The 17,367-nt window shown below is 41.3% G+C and overlaps 1 protein-coding gene across 7 annotated transcripts in view; it reads right to left on the bottom strand.

The window, feature by feature from the left end:
• Window positions 1–17,367, bottom strand: part of birc6.L (baculoviral IAP repeat containing 6 L homeolog) — a 161,676-nt gene that overhangs the window by 117,492 nt on the left and 26,817 nt on the right. For all 7 annotated transcript variants that reach the window (XM_018263007.2, XM_018263010.2, XM_018263012.2 and 4 more), the window contains exons 11-21: window positions 15,873–16,022; window positions 14,468–14,693; window positions 13,853–14,013; window positions 13,536–13,667; window positions 10,914–11,045; window positions 8,942–9,120; window positions 8,732–8,862; window positions 7,623–7,784; window positions 6,832–6,963; window positions 626–723; window positions 362–509 (exon numbers count right to left, since the gene is read on the bottom strand). In XM_018263007.2, the coding sequence (XP_018118496.1) occupies window positions 362–509; window positions 626–723; window positions 6,832–6,963; window positions 7,623–7,784; window positions 8,732–8,862; window positions 8,942–9,120; window positions 10,914–11,045; window positions 13,536–13,667; window positions 13,853–14,013; window positions 14,468–14,693; window positions 15,873–16,022 (1,651 nt within the window). The remainder of the gene's footprint in view (window positions 1–361; window positions 510–625; window positions 724–6,831; window positions 6,964–7,622; window positions 7,785–8,731; window positions 8,863–8,941; window positions 9,121–10,913; window positions 11,046–13,535; window positions 13,668–13,852; window positions 14,014–14,467; window positions 14,694–15,872; window positions 16,023–17,367) is intronic.

Below are 17,367 nucleotides of genomic sequence, written 5' to 3'. Positions count from 1 at the left end.
AGGACCTGGTGTATTCCGGATAACAGATCACAGACCACAATTCTACTAGAAAATCATGTAAACATTAAATAAACCCAATAGGTTGGTTCTGCTTCTAATAAGGATTAATTATATCTTAGTTGGAATCAAGTAAAATCTACTGTATTATTATTACAGAGAAAAAAATTATTATTATTTGATTATAATGGAGTCTATGGGAGACGGCACTTTCTGGATAACAGATTTCTGGATAACGAATGCCATACCTGTACTGAAAGGAAACTGTCTTTTAGACTAAGGTTTAGGAGATTTTGTTTGACATAAATGCACCCTCAGGTTAAATATATTCTTAAATGACTGGCTTTGAGGGAGAAATTTTGACCTTGTTTGAAGTAATGCCTCCATTGGTGTGAGCCTGTCTTGCAGTTGTCTGGATGCAGCAGTGAGAAGAGATGCACAGGCTGTACTACAACCAGCCAAATCTTCATCTTTCACATAATTTAATAAAACAAAATACCAATAGACTGAGCCTGAAATTAAAAGAAACCAATGTACATAATGTTACATAAAAATATATAATTTGTCCAAAGAAGATGTATATAACACAAAATGGCCAAACAAAAACAAAATATAGAGAACGCCCCACCTCCAGTTGCTGCAGAAGGCAGGTAGGTTATATTCTCCAGCAGAGCCTTTAGAAGGACACAACCAAAGCCTTGTTGACTAGGATCACACTTTCCATTGCTTGAGATAAATAAAACATATAGAGTTATGGTTAGTACATGTATTTTTATATTTTATTTAGTTTTTTATTTAGACAATATTTTCAGAACCACAGCTCTCAAAGAAAGCCCTAAAAAAGGAGATTTTGTGTACTCACCGTTAAATCTTTTTCTCTTGGTCACTTGGGGGACACAGGGACAGTGGGGTATAGCTGGTACCTCCAGGAGGGCAGGACACAACAGTAGGAAAAACTTAGCCCCTCCTCTACTGGCTATACCCCCAGCAGGCGGAGCTTAGATCAGTTTGTTCCAAAGTCAACAGGAAAAATTTTTTATTAACCGTAAAACCTAATATCAAACATGTCTAACGGAAAAAATGAGGGCCTCAATCCAGGGAGGGAAGCCCTGTGTCCCCCAAGTGACCAAGAGAAAAAGATTTAACGGTGAGTACACAAAATCTCCTTTTCTCTAAGTCATCTTGGGGGACACAGGGACAGTGGGGACGTACCAAAGCTGTCCCCTTAAATCTCCGGGAGGGAGAATGAGGCCTAGGTAGAAGTAACCACCGCGGCTTGAAGCACCCTTCTGCCAAAGCGAGTGTCAGAAGCCGCAAAGGTGTCGAAATGATAAAACTTTGAAAAGGAGTGGACAGAGGTCCACGTAGCTGCCTTGCACAGCTGTTCTGCTGATGCTTGGTTCCTGAACGCCCAGGACGTACTCATTCCCCTAGTAGAATGGGCCGTGAGTCTAGATGGTGGCGTTCTTCCACGTGCCACGTAGGCTCGTTGAATCGCTTGCTTGATCCAGCGTGAGATGGATGATTTTGTGGCCGCGCCTCCTTGGTGGGGGCCTGAAGGAATGACCAGTAAAGAGTCCACCTTGCGAAAGTCTTGTACTCTGTGCAGGTAAAACTTTAGGGCTCTGACTGGATCCAGGGTATGTAGAGCCCTCTCCTTAGGATTGGAAGGCGAAGGACAAAAGGTCGGTATAGTAATCTCCTGGTTTAGGTGAAAATCAGATACAACTTTAGGCAAAAAAGATGGAATGGTGCGTAGAACTGCCCTATCATGGTGAAAAACGAGGAAGGGTGGTTTGCATGACAGTGCGCTGAGCTCAGAGACACGTCTTGCAGAGGCAATGGCTAGAAGAAAGGTAGTTTTCCAGGTAAGCCAGAGAAGCGGTACTGATCCTAATGGCTCGAAAGGAGGGTCTTGGAGAGCTCGTAGAACTAGGGTGAGATCCCATAAAGGAGCTGGTGCTCGAACTGGAGGAGCCAGGTGTGATACTCCCTGCATAAAAGTCTTGACGTCAGGTAGGAGAGCAATCCGTTTCTGAAATAGAACAGATAAGGCAGAGACTTGTGACTTAAGAGAACCAAGGGATAGACCAATGGAGAGGCCCTCTTGTAGGAACTCAAGAATGTTCGGAATAGAGAATCGTTTAAACTGCTTCTTATGACTTACACACCATTGGTGGTAGGTAGACCAGACTCTATGGTAAGTCCTTGCCGAGACAGGCTTTCTGGCTGCGCACATGGTATTAGCCACTGACTTGGAAAAACCCTTCTGGGTTAGGATTTCGATTTCAAGAGCCATGCCGTCAAACTTAGATTTGTTGGATTTGGGTGGCAAATCGGTCCTTGAGTTAGAAGATTGGGAACTTGAGGTAGGGTCCAAGGCTCTGCCACGGACATGTTGAGAAGGTCTGTGTACCAGGAGCGTCTCGGCCATCTTGGAGCTATGAGGATGAGAGTGGTCTGCTCTCGCTGAAGCTTCCTGAGAGTCCTGGGTACTAGAGGTAGAGGTGGAAATGCATAGGCCAGCTGGAATTGCCACTTGGCTGTTAGAGCGTCTGCTGTTATCGCCAGTGGATCTCTGTAACGAGCCATGAACGCTGGTACCCTTCGGTTGTGCCTGGACGCCATTAGATCCACTTCTGGAGTTCCCCACATCTGTGTTATCTCCTGAAAGATCTCGTCCTTCAATGACCACTCTCCTGGGTCTAGGGATTGTCTGCTTAGATAGTCCGCCTCCCAATTTAGCAGGCCTGGGATGTAAACGGCTGACAGATGGGTCTGGTGAGATTCGGCCCATTTGAAAATTAGATTGACCTCGTCTAGTGCCCCTCTGCTTCTTGTGCCCCCCTGGTGGTTGATATAGGCGACTGCGGTGGCGTTGTCGGACTGCATCTTTATGGCCTGCCCCTGTAGAATCTGTTGCCAATGGATTAGGGCTAACCGGATTGCACGAATCTCGAGCAGGTTGATCTGTAATCTCACTTCCAGTGAGTTCCATTGACCCTGAGCAGAGTGGCCCTCTAGAACTGCCCCCCATCCGAAGAGGCTCGCGTCCGTCGTGAGTATGCGCCATGTCGGCTCTCCCATGGGTTTTCCCAATGAAAGATGAGTGCTGTCTAACCACCAGAGGAGAGATGCTCTTGTCTTGCCGGATAGTTGAATCTCTTGAAAAAGGGACTTCCTCTTCCAAGACCTCAGAATATTCCACTGGAGTTCCCGCAGATGGAATTGGGCGAATGGAACTGCTTCTATGGTGGATACCATGACCCCTAACACCCTCATGCAGAACTTGACTGAGTGGTGGGGCCTCTGAAGAAGCAACTTCACTAAGGCTTGGAGATGACTGACCTTCTCTTGAGGTAGGTAAATCCTCTGTGTTTGTGTATTGAATTGCATGCCCAGGAAGACCATGGATTGGCTGGGTACAAGGGAAGACTTCTCTAGATTTAAGACCCAGCCCAGTTCCTGGAGTTTGTCCATGGATATCTGGAGGGATCTCTGAGCTTCCGAGAAGGAGGGTGCTTTGATTAACAGGTCGTCCAGATAGGGTGTGATGGAGACTCCGGTATTGCGAATCACTGCAGTTGCTGCTGCCATGATCTTCGTGAAGACCCTCGGAGCGGACATTAACCCGAAGGGAAGACTTGTGAATTGGTAGTGGCAATTTTGGAAAGCAAATCGCAAATATCTCTGATGCGGAGGGAAAATGGGAACATGAAGGTAGGCATCCTTTATGTCTAGGGAAATCAGAAATTGCCCCGGGGACATGGCAGCAATTACAGATCTGAGAGACTCCATCTTGAATCTTCGATGACAAAGAAATTTGTTTAATTCCTTGAGATCCAAAATGGGTCTTACTGATCCGTCCTTCTTGGGCACTACAAATAGGTTTGAGTAATAGCCCTTGAAGAGTTCTGTGACTGGTACGGGAATGATCACCTGTGCCTTTGAAAGTGTTGATATTGCGCCCAGGAAGGCTGTCTTCTTGTCTGAGTTTTGTGGCAGTCTGGACATGAAGAAACGATTGGGGGGGCTTGAAGCAAATTCTAGATGGTAGCCCTGGGTTACCACCTCGTGAATCCAGGAATCTTGAATGAGAGCTGTCCATACCTTGGAAAATTTGCTGAGCCTGCCCCCTATCGGACCTGTGACTGCCGAAGTGCAGCTGTAGTCATGCTGAGGCAGTCTTGTCCCCAGCCTTGGGGATGTGTTTCTTGTTTTGCCAGGAGGATCTCTGTTTACTACTGAAACGACCTCTGTTTGCGAAAGACTGTCGAGGTGGAGAAGATCTCGTGTGTTTGGCCTGGGAGCCACGAAAAATTCTTCCCCTGCGGAACGAGGGACGAGCCTTAGGTTGTGGAAGTAGGGTGCTCTTGCCCCCTGTTGCTTGGCTGATAATCTTGTCCAGGTCAGGACCGAACAGAAGCTTGCCCTTAAATGGAATGGAGGTTAGAGACTTCTTTGAGGAAAGGTCTGCTGACCAAAGCTTCATCCAAAGCGATCTGCAAACTGCTACAGAAAGTGCCGATGCTCTGCTGATGACCTGTAGTGCATCGAGTGAAGCCTCACATAAGTAGTCATTCGCTTCCTTAATTTTGGAAGCATATTGAGAAAGCTCATGGCGAGGTGTCCCGGAATCAATGGCAGTGAGAAGGGAGTCTGACCAGGACTGGACTGCTCTGCTGACCCATGCCATGGCGAGGACAGGTCGTATCGAGGTGCCTGAAGCTGAGAACACAGAGCGAAGAAGACTTCCCAGTTTCTTATCCATCGAATCCCTGAAAGATGAGGCATCCGGAACGGGAAGAGCTGTGTTCTTGGATAGCCGGGACACCGGAGGATCCACTGAAGGTGGCATTGACCACCTTTCTATAAGCTCCTTAGGAAATGGATAGAGTCTTTGAAACTTTCGATTTGTCTGAAAACGTCTCTCTGGAATGTCCCATTCCTGTTGTATGATCTGATCAAGTTGAGCATGAGCAGGAAAAACAGGTGAGGTCTTACTATGACGTTTAAACAGACTCTTAGTGGTGTCAGATGATACCCCTGAGTCCTGAAAATGGAGCGTCTCAAGCACAGAGGTGATTAGAGCATCTATAGACTCGGAGGAATTCCTGTGTGAATCCTCATCCTCCCTTTCAGAGTCTGAGGAGAGTTCGCCTTCTGATTGCCCGAATTCATCACCGGAATCAGGTAGGAATGGTGAAAAACCTCTAGGAGGAGAGTCGCTCTCTTCTTCAGATGGGGAAGGGGCTCTGCGTTTTGAAACCCTCCCTTTTGGCTTATCAAGGCGGGAAAGCAGTTTGTCTAGAGACTGTGCCAACAAAGGTATCCCAGAAGCTAATTGTGATGCCCACTCTGGAGTGGAAGGCAGTTTATGCGAAGGCCCTGGGGGAGGAGAGCTTGTAAGTGGAGAGGTAGGCTCCCCTTGAGCGCCTTGGTCTACCTGGGGAGGAGTAGGTGCTGGAGGTTCAGGACCAACCACAGGAGGTTTGCATTTAGTGCATAAGGGCTCTTTGTGCCCAGGGGGCAAACGTTTGCGGCACGTGGCACAGGCTAAATATCTGACCTGGGCAGAAGGTGCCCCCTGGAAAAAGGCCTGTCACCAGATCCCTCAGACATGGTAATAGCACAATAAGACAGTATATGTAGATATAATATATAAATCTATAAATGTCTTAGCTCAGCCGTGCTGTTGGAATAACCAGCAGAGGAGGCTTTCCCTGGGGACTTGTGCAGCGAAGGCAGGCTGCTACAGTGTCTCCCTCACTTGTCCGTTCCCACAGAGGGGGCTCCAAGGGGCTATGGGCGTGAGAAAACGCTTCCCACAGAAGCGTTGCTGTTGCGCTATTCACTGCGCACTGTAACTCCGGAGCGAAAAAACAAAATGGCGGCCGCGATCTCAGAGAGCGCGCAGATCGCGCGAGAATAGAGAGAGCGGCGCCAAACCAGGAGCGGCCATTTCCCTCCTTGGCGCTGCTACCGGGAAAGTGACCGGCCCCTCTCCTGCTTAATAAAGAGTCTCCCACACCTATCATTAAGTCCCATTACTTAATAGTGCAGCGCTGCCCTGCCCCCTGACAGTACCAATAATAAATGGAGTCAGTCAGGGAGCGCGCCTGTGGGAGGGGAGAGAGAAGCAGGCAGAGAGATAAGGGCTAACAGCCCTGCATCAGCGACGGCTGAGTTAGCCCTGCCCATAGGAGACAGCCTTCTCTTCTAATATGTAGAGAGAGAGGGGAAAAGAGCAGAGGAGTGGAGGACATAAGTATACTTACAAGTCCTGTGTTTTCTCCTCTGTCCTCCAGCCAGTCAGTTTCCACCTAAAAGAGGGGAGACTATTATGAGACGGGATGGTCTTGTACATAAAAACCCCGGAGTCAGGTCCCACGTTGTAGAATGCCTATGGGTAACCTCTGCTCAGTGTAGAGGGCCTGGGCATTCCCTGGTGTCAAGCAACTGACAAAAATGAAAATAATAAATAGAGCAAAAAAATTTTTTCGTCCTATCCTCCTGAGGACACAACAAAAACTGATCTAAGCTCCGCCTGCTGGGGGTATAGCCAGTAGAGGAGGGGCTAAGTTTTTCCTACTGTTGTGTCCTGCCCTCCTGGAGGTACCAGCTATACCCCACTGTCCCTGTGTCCCCCAAGATGACTTAGAGAAATTCCTGGTGGCAGAATTATTTTGGCTACCTTGAATAAGAGCTCTAGTGACGGAGGTCTTCATATCTTTTAAAATAAATTCCTGAGAGATTTAACTGTATTTTTGTCATGATAGCTAACAAAAGAACACTAATATACTAATTAGTCAGTTGTAATAATAACTTACAAACCTTATACAAAGAGCCAAGAACCGGGAACATTTATGTGCTATACTTCTTCCAGATTCAAAAAAACATGCACGCACAATTTCAGTCAGACAATTTCTTGTTTTAGAAAGCAAGCTTTCCTTTCCTTCGTGCAAGCTGTAAAAAAGCAGAGGTCTGTTTTAGCAACATACTATGTCAAAAAATTTTTCAAATGCGGTAAAAGGAGAACTAAACTCTAAAAACAAATAAGGCTATATATGACCTATTTTATATACTGAACTCACTGCTCAAAGGTTTCCCTATAATGGGGATAACCTGGGGTTTAACATAGTTACAGGAGCTCACCATCTTGGATTTTGTTAGGCAAGTCAGTGACGCACACATGCTCAGTGGCACTAAGCAGCTGTTGAAAAGCTAAAACTTGGGGTTTATTACAAATCAAGTAGAAAATGAGGTTTGTCTGTCAGGTAAGATGATGCTACAGGGTAGATTACTAAATATGATGCTAATTGTACTAGTTGCCATGGAATTAAAATCTGAATTAATTACTGATCCGCCTTTTATATTTTACATATGCAGTATATTTTGAGTCGGTTCCCGAGTACAGGTAACAGCAGCAGCACAGAGCTCCCGGGGGCATAATTAGAGTCCCTAATTTCCACTGCTATAGGGCTGTGGTTGCTTTGGGCTGGTAAAGAAGCCCAAAACATAATATGAAGCATTTTGCTGTACTTCTATGATAAGCTTTAGTTCTCTACTACAACCCAAAACAGACTTTAGTTGGTTTTTTAGCGGACTGTACGAAGCACTCTAACCTGCCAGGGCCATTTGAATGAACTGCAGCCAACCAACATAGGATATCTAGCACCAGGCACTGGGCATGCTCAGTTGCAAGGCCATCCTCTGTCTTTTTACAAAGAGTGCCGAGGAGCTTTTCATGAAATTCTGAGAACTGCAGCATAGCACATCGCTGAACTCTGCGGAAAAAGAGCAAAATACAGTTACTGAAGTTTTCCTTTTACTCATATAAGTTTGTGTAAAGATTTACTTATAGGACAAGCACTCCGGGAAATCCAATGTATGAAAGATTCAGTGTGGGACTAGAAATACAAATCACATGTAACATGTAATATATAAGGGTAATGATGTTATTTAACACAAAATATCCAGTTTTTTTTTAACTTAAATTTTTTTATTTTTTTTTTATAAAAGTGAGAAGTTACTGGATAGGAAATGTGCCAGCATTTCTAGGAAAGTAGGGATATCAGTACCCAATATACAAATTAATACTCACAGGAAGAACAGCTCTAGCAGATTATTTATATTTGGGGAAGCCTTACATAAACCTAACAGTGCCAGACTGCAAACTTGTAAAATGTAAACAAAGGGGAGGGTAAAGCACAATAAAGCAAAGACCATACATTGGCTATTGAAGGGTATCGTACTTCATTTTCTCTTAAACTGAATCTCTCAGTATCAGATAAATCAGGAAGAATCTCTCAGGAAAGAATACCCCCATTGATTTCCTAGATTGCTCCCAGCTAAGCAAGGCTAGTGCTTTATAGCAACACGTCTCATTGATTATACATTTTAGATGTTGACTAATGGCTGATCAAGACAACCCACATTGTTGATTAGTCATTCAAAAATGTTTAGTGCTTTGCCACTGCTAATCTGCATCTCACCCAAAACACAAGCAAAGACACATGGCTTTCCCACTAAACCGGAGTCTATGGGAGATGGCCTTGCCATAATTCTGATCTTTCTGGATAGTGGGTTTCCAGATAACAGATTCCATTTCTCCAATGTAAACAGGGCTTATACAATCTTAATAGGATGGGCAATCCAGCACCCCCATATGAATTATTGTTGAACATTAAAGATAAATAGGCAGTAAAATGCAGAAAATAATAATATGCTTTACCTTTCCTTTGGAATACATGTTTTTTTAAAGCGACGTATTGTGACAGATACTTCCTGAAGCAAGTCACACCCTCTAAGAGTTTTAGCCTTCCTTGTAGAATTGTTGGTGTCCAATTTTGCAGAGGATTTCTCCTTAAATAAACAATATAAATATAAGACGAGGTGATAATTTCCGATTGCTATAATCTAAGTCTTCTCCATTCTATCATACCTTGCCAGGAACAACCTTAGCGAGCAGTGTTGCTAAAGAATGTCCTTTTACACTCTGTGGTTTATGGGCAGGAATCCTCACAACAGGCCTTGTGGCTCCATTGGATGAATCCTCTGTGCACCGGTCGTTAACAGCTTTGACGTGAATTAAAAAGGAACGATATTTTCCACCAGCCATGCCTTAAATAGAAAACGAAGAGGACATTTACAGTTCACCAATTTGTCTAAAATGTCAATATGCTTTTAAATAAAGTTGTGCATTTTTTTTGTCCAGTTAAGTAACAAAATCAATGTGTGCAATTATAGAAAAGAAACCGATAGCCCAACAATCTAATCATGACATTACCTAGTCACATACCTGCAAAAAAGTGCTTGTGTAGACTTACACAGATATGGACAGAGCAAGACTAATTACACAGTCAGGATGAGGGCAGTCAGTGCAAAGATCTCAAAATACATTAGGGGGCAGATGTATCAAGGGTTGAACTGAAAATTCAAAATTCGAATTTGATTTTCGAGATTTATCATACTCTGGCCCTTTAAAGGGTCATGAATGTGGCTAAAAATGACATTTTATATACTGAACTTATTGCACCAGTCTAAAGTTTCAGCTTGTCAATAGCAGCAATGATCCAAGACTTCAAACTTATCACAGTGGGTCACCATCTTGGAAAGTGTCACATGCTCAGTGGGCTCAGTGGGCTCTGAGCAGCTGTTGAGAAGCTAAGCTTAGGGGTCGTCACATATTATCAAGCAAAAAATGAGGTTTGTCTGTAATATAAGCTGATGCTACAGGGCTGATTATTAAATTCTGATGCTAATTGCACTGGTTTCTGTGCTGCCATATAGTAATTATCTGTATTAATTACTAATAAGACTTATATTGTGACATTTCTATTCTATGTGAACTGTATATTGTGAGTGGGGGTCCCTAAGTTCAGTAAGTGACAGCAGCACAAAGCATGTGCAGTGAATCAGCAGAAAAGAAGATGAGGAGCTACTGGGGCATCTTTGGAGACACAGATCTTTACTGCTAAAGGGCTATGGTTGCCTTGGGCTGGTACAGAACCACAAAACATTATGTACAACATTTCTACCTACTTCTTTAGTTTAACTTTGCTTGTCCTTTAAGAACTCGAATTTGACTACCTAAAACTGCTGAATTGCTGTTTAAGTCAATAGGAGTCGTCCAGGGATCAATTTGGAGTTGTTTGCAGCCTTCCTGACATTCAAGGTTTTTTTCGGAGAAAAAACTCAAATTGAGTATTTTAAATTCAAAGCAAATTTGATTTGATTCGAGTTTTTGGGTCCATTTAATTAATCAGAGTTTGAAAAATTTTTTAAATAAATTTAGATTGGTCGAATTTAGAATTTATGGGAGTTTTTAAAAACTCACATGAATTCGAAATATGACCTTTAGGATTTAGAGAGCAAAACTAAAAACAGAAGAGCTTCCAGCCTTGAACCGCACCAATGCCAATACGATTTGAAGGATACAAATTACAATTCAATAATAATAAGACAATAACTTAATAACTTCAGATGTAGCCAATATGCTTGGTTCAAAACATGCTATAGCTATAATAAAACATTTAATTTTTGGTCGTCTATCCCAATACACTACTACTAAGTTATTGATATTGTAAAAGATGTTTTGGACACTCGTATCTTGAAATAAAAATAAAGACATTTAAACACAATATAGAAAGGTTGCAAATGACATTCCCTCTAAGTCGAGCAAGGGATTTCGCTGAAACCAGTTAGCTGTGACAAATTTCTTAGAACAAGAGCAACAATATTTGCAGAATATCTACCGTACTTATAAACTGTAGCAAATAACCAAGGTTTGCAAGTTTAAATTTAACTAGTTTGCATGCATGAATGGAGGTTTTAGTATATAAAAGCACATTTTATAAAATATTATACAATAACACAAATATTAAAAGTATTTGTCTCTTTTAGCGTACAGTTACCTTTTACAAGCTTTGGACTGGTTAAAGTCAACATTCCAGCATGTCCAGAAAGGTCAAGACCACTCGCTAGCCAAACTGGACCACATAAAATATCCTCTTTATGGTCTTCTAGAAATGTACATAACCTATGTGCTAAAAAGTAAAAACAAAAACAGACAAATTAAATGATGCAACCTTTATAGCCCTTTACATTATGCAGTTCTTACCCACATCCACAAATACATTACAGTTAAGGTTGTTGTTCACCTTTTAATTTTTCACCTCTCTAAAGCTGTTTTGGGAAGGGGGGTCACTGACTCTCTTAAAGGGTTCTACTTTGATACATTTAGTAGATACATTTCTTATCTTTGTCCCTGCTGAGCAGAATCCCCGAGTTTCATTAAAGTCAGAATTGATAAAATAGTTGTTTTAATACACCAGAGATGCTGCTGAGAAATGTATCAGTTAAATGTAGCAAAATTGTAACAGCTAAGAATCAGTACCTGAATTACTGAGCTGCCAGACTTAAACACCAGAGACAGGAACATTTAACTTTAAACTTAGATTTTGGAAAAAACGGTAACAAAAAAAAAAATGGAAAGCAACTGAAAAAAGTATTTTTTTCTGGAGAAAAATCTGAAAACCACTCAACTGAAAGAGTGTTTGGAAAGCAAAACCCCTTTAATAGGATTCCTGCATTAACCATCTAATTTTCTACCTTGCAAGAACCAAACATGGAGTAGCTCTATTTCCCTGTTTGCAGTAGCAATAAAAATACATAATTGTTTTCTTAATTAAAGTAGGCGGTAAGTATGTTCAGCAAACGTCATTCACTGAATTCAATGAACAGGCATATCGTATAAATACACAAATGTTTACATAAAACATACTAAAGCTGTACAAGTTATTCAAACTTCACAATCTGATTCTTGTCATGCGTGAGTTAGGGCAGAGAGAGACACGCTCAGATTCGGGGAGATTAGTCACCCAGCGACAAATATCCTCTTCTTTGGGGCTACTAATCTGCCCGAACTGTCTCCCACCAGCAAGAATCTAAATCTCAGGCGGGATGGAAATCGATGCGCTTCATTTTCCGAAGTTGCCTCATGAGGAAACGTCGGACGACTTTGGGAAAACTAAGCACCCTGAGTGCCACCCCGCCGGCAATTTAGATTGTAGTCAACAGGAGGCAGTTCGGGAAGATTAGTCGCCCCGAAGAAGAGGCGTTTTATCGCCAGGCGACTAAGTCTCCCCGAAACTGAGCGCGTCTCTGCCCTTAGAGAAACTCCTGGAGAGGTCTATCAGAGGGCTACAGTTAACAAGAACTTTGATTTATTAGTGCTTTAAATTAGTCGCTGGGCGAAACATATAGCAAGTGTGCATAGTAGGGATGCACGAATCAAATATTTGGGATTCGGCCGAATCTCTGAATCCTTCATGAAAGATTCGGCCGAATATGCAGATTAGGAAAATTAGGAAAAAATGGGAACAAATTTTTTTACTTCCTTATTTTGTGTCAAAAGTCACATTATTCCCTTCCTGTCGATAATTTACATATGCAAATTAGGATTTGGTTTGGCCAGGCACAAGGATTATACCGAATCCTGTTCTAAAAGGATGAATTCTGTCCGAATCCCGGATTCGGTGCACCCCTATTGCATAGTACTAAGCAGAGGATGCCGGATTAGTCATTTGTGGTATGAATAGTGCTAATGTTGTACTTATACTAGCTTCACAACCTGAATTTCCAGTTTGATTTCTAACAGTGTTAGGGTCTTGGACCGCAAGCAGCTTGAGACATAACAGAAAAACCATGGTTTTATATCGGTTTCAGTTTTCATTTATTTGATGGTTGATTGATTCTGAATTCCCACTAAAATTTAACAATTTATATGTTGAAAAAGGAAAGTATTCTTCTCAGATAAGCAACATAATTCTCTATTCATCACATTGTTTGTAACTAGAACCACATCTCTCTAACAAAGGTATATGACAAATTTATTAGACAACCCAAACATCAATGCAATGCATCTAAGACACACTTAGAGCAGTGATAAAGGACTGCAGGAATTATATTTTCTAAAGTATGGGGCAATTAAAATTATACTGTTTCCTAAACTTTCCTACTCTTGTACATTACTCAATATTCCAGTGAGGAGTGGAGATTTGAATAAAAATGTTGAATTTAATGTCCTTTGCCTGGAATAGGAAAACACCTAGGAGTATGCACATGCACATTACTGCTCAGTTAACTCAGCTAACACATTACACAAATCTAATAATTCTGCATTCTAGGCAGAATTAGAAAACATATTTATTCAACTATAAACAGAAGACTCCCTTTTGTGGACTCAAAAATGAACCCGTCCACAATAAGTAAGCCCAGGTCTAAATGATTCTTAAGTAATATAGAATACAATACCAAATTAATAAAGTTTTGACTCATCACACACCAGCAGCACCTCTACACCATTGGAGGGGGAATTACTTTGAGGCAGCTTGAAAACTGGGAACAAGTGCAACTCATTAGGGTAGATAAAGTATTAAGATTTTTCTTTCAAATAATTTCAACCACCATTGCTTCACAGTGATTGACCACACAGTTGTCTTTACACATGCAAAATTCGAATACATTCTACTTACACTGTGAATCTTCTACATCCATATTCTGCAAGTCTTCACCTAAATCAGCAAGCCCATGTTTTCCATTTTTTTGAATATCAACATTAAATGCTGGTGATAAGGGAAATGCAACTGGTCTATCTACAGGTGCCTCTAGAAATAAGAAACAGAGAACATTTGGATTACTTTTATTGAATCAAAGGTCACTAGAGCTGTGGAGTCAGAGTCATGGAGTTGGAAGCTTTTTTGACTTCCTAATAATTTTAAATACAAGGATTGAAAATAAGCAAATCAGATTTAAGAGCTTCTATGAGGCTATGACAATACTGCTCACTTACCATGAACTTTTGCTAATCCCGGAGTCTTGTTTTTAAGTAATGTCACTTGGATTTGTGGAATGTTTGTAATATTAGAATTCAGTAAAAACTTAAAGTCCACGTGTCCAACCATGCAGGCCTTAGGTAGCACCAACTCAAAAACATGTTCATCCCAACTAGTGCTAAGAAATAGAGAAAAAAATAATTATTTTAAAAAAATCCCAAGATTAGACTGGCCACGTTTCTAAATAGAGGCAGCAAATAATCTAACAAACTGTTTATCATTTGTAAGTATTCATCTTCAAAAGAGTGGTTTAAACTGGTGTGAAAAATCAAACGTACAGAGCCCCTGCTGTTAAAATCCAGTGACCAACCCACCAAAAGAGTTGGAGCAAATGCAGAACTCTTTAAATATTTACTTGCTACAAAAGTGTGTTAAAATAAAATAATACCCCTGAACTTAATGAGTATTTGTAAGAGGGAAGGGATTGTAGCAAAGAGGCTCAGAAACAATGTTCTAGCTTTTCTATGCTACAGAATTGAGAATTCCTGAACAGCTCAAAACCTGTAGTATTTGCATTCACTTCAATGTAAAGCCTACAAACTGTTAAGAAACAGAAAAAACTATTATGATACCTGTCATTTTGCAATTTCCAAGTACGGGTGTGCTGTGCAGCATCCCCATGGTGGTGCTGGTGTAAATGCTGTGGATGCCTCCTTTGCTGTTGCTCTTGCTGCACTTCAACCCAGCATGGAGGGACAGTTGCAGAAAATCTTGGTATAAAAGTCTCAAAACGGGTAAGCTCAACCAAGCACGTCAACATTTCTAAAGAGAAAGGTTGATCCACCAAAAGATCAACACCTGGGGGAAAAAAGAAAGGACATAAAAAGAGCAATTTGCATGTGTATAACCATATCTCTGTACAGAGGTTCAATGTTGCTGGAGCTGCAGAAAGTTCCCTGGTTACGCTAAAAGTGTCAGTGGGAAAAGCATTATAACTAGGATATGTGTCCTTCGAGATGTGTCTCCCACTCTCATTCAGCTAAAATTCCAGGTCTTCAATGGCATGTACACTGGCAATATGCCCTAAGCAGGATTTTTCCCAAGACACAGGATAAAAGGAGCGTCAGATAAGGCAGGTAGGGGGATGTATTAATTCCCTCAAAGGCTGCTACCTGAGAAGCAAAGAGCAGTCCGGTTTTTTTTATATTAAAGAACCTTTTTAATTCATTTCCTTTTAAGTTTTAATCACTATTGCATCTTTTTCAGAGTTCTGCTACCTGCTTTTCAAGCATATAAAACAGTACAAGAAGCTTATATTTTATGGCATCAGAATGAGTGTATACACAGCATTGGTTCAAGACTTACCATTTACATGAAGATAAAACTGGACAACCAAACAACACAAGCTCAAGCATGAAAACAGCCATTAGGTCATATGAACATGCACCAATATGACCTTTGTTATGCTACTGCATGTCACAATGATAAAGTCTCAAGATATGTTTAACCTGAATCTAGAAATATGGATCCCTACGCCGAGATCTTTAATTTAAAGGGAAATAACTATTTTTGTATGAAGCAAAAACATATATAATGATACAGGCCCAATCTGCCTACTGGGGTACCAGAGGATCTCCTGGTGGACCTAATAGCAGGGCCCCAAACCTTAGCAGGGCCCAAACCTAGGAGAATTCCCATCAGCCCATTATTATTTTCACTGTGGACTATTTAACACCTTTAATCTTTCATATAATCTATATTTAACTTCTGTGTGACTGGGCCCAGGGTGTTGAGTTCTCTGGTGGACCCTAGGAGACCAAGCCCCAACACTGTGGTGATGGTTTTCAACTGCAACCAGAAAAAACACATGACAAGAAGCAAAACTTGAATAGCACTACTGCAAGTGACAAAGTATCAATAATGACAAAATCTCAAAATTAGCTTGCAGTGCTTAAAGAGCCTACAATGGTGAAAATGTTAATTCTGAACCTGAGAATTAATGAACCTGTATAAGACTGCACAATGTGACCAATTTACCTGTAATGCCAGGACTGGAGGGGTTTGACAGTGGCTTAACACCTTCCACTAGCTGCTCTACACCTTTTGATAAAGAAGAATCAACAAGGATATCTGTTTCATCTAGATCATCGCAGGCTTCTCCAATTTGGAGAAAGTGGAGTTCTCCACCTAAAAAATAAGAGTCAATCATGTTTACACAAGGTAGAATTTTTAAAACAGGAATTAAAAAAAAAACAAAACACGAAGACAATGTAAAATGAAGAAACACGAAACTAGGGGATGTAAATTTGAGGTTTTACTGTACAAATGAGAAAAGTAAACAAGGGCAACTTTGTCGTAGAATAACTGTCTGTATTTTTGACACACAGGCAATTAGAACCTAGGGAAATTATTTGTAATAGACAAGATATACAAGCTCCAGGGTGACTGCAGGGGTTAAACCCATTGCAGATAACTTTTGTTTTAGTTTTCATACTGGCGGTTTTTAACACTACTAATAACATGAATGGGTAACATGAGTGCCCCCTCTTGTTCTGTCCATTCAGAATGTGAATAGGCTATGACTAAGTGCCCATAAGGCACGAAACGCGTTAGGCCACCCATTGAGATGTTCCTTTTTGCAGAATAAATCTTTTTTATTTGCATCCTATTTTGGAGTGAAATCCAGTTTTTGTGCCAGCCTACAATTGGATCGTGCTTGTATGATATTGCCTCCCTAAGCTGAAGGTCTGGAGCTTGAGCACCCCCCGTTAGTATTAGTAAGAATACCTTACTGCTCACCTGTTCACAATACTGGATACATTTTCCCCTTCCCTCATGTTACCCCGTTATCATTTTGTACATATAAAAGTTTTTTTGGTAAGCCTGAAATGCATCTACATCCTTCCCCCAGGTCCTCGTCAAAATTGTCTTGCTTGAAACTGGTCCAATGTTGCAAAAAAGTATGGGGGGTCGCTGCTATAGTTTATGTCACATTGATAATATATTGATATAGGAAGAATCCTTAAGTTTCCCTTATTAAGCTCTAAGTTTTTCTGCCATTTTTTTTTTTACTTCTACTTTTTATTTGTTTAGCCCCAACAGTCCTGTGGTCTTAGTTCCTCCATTCCCCTGTTCTGTGTTTTTCAACTTCTGCTATCCCTCCTCCGCTGATTTTGCCTTTTCCCTTATCACCTCCCTTCTGTTCCAGACCCTCAGACCACCACCACCTTTTAATAAAATGAATGGAAACTCTCATGCATGCAGTGCCATTCTGGGAAACAAAGTTATTGTAAATAGCAAGTGTCTGAGCTTATATGTTATGGGGACTCTGCTGATAAACTTCTGCCCAGGGAAGAGAATAGATATATGTTACTATGTTAACTGTCTGTGGAAAACAAGTTTAGAACTGTTTTTCCTGAAAACCTAATCAAAAACTAAAGGATTAAATCCCTTTAATGTGAAACTCTTTAAAAACACAATAATACCAACAGTAAATTATAAAAAAAAAAAGGGTACCGGTAATAGGAAAATA

Source organism: Xenopus laevis, chromosome 5L (genome assembly GCF_017654675.1).
Source record: "Xenopus laevis strain J_2021 chromosome 5L, Xenopus_laevis_v10.1, whole genome shotgun sequence".
Classification (NCBI taxonomy): domain Eukaryota; kingdom Metazoa; phylum Chordata; class Amphibia; order Anura; family Pipidae; genus Xenopus; species Xenopus laevis.
Note: the sequence above shows the minus strand (reverse complement) of the source record. Positions and strands in the feature narration are given on the sequence as shown.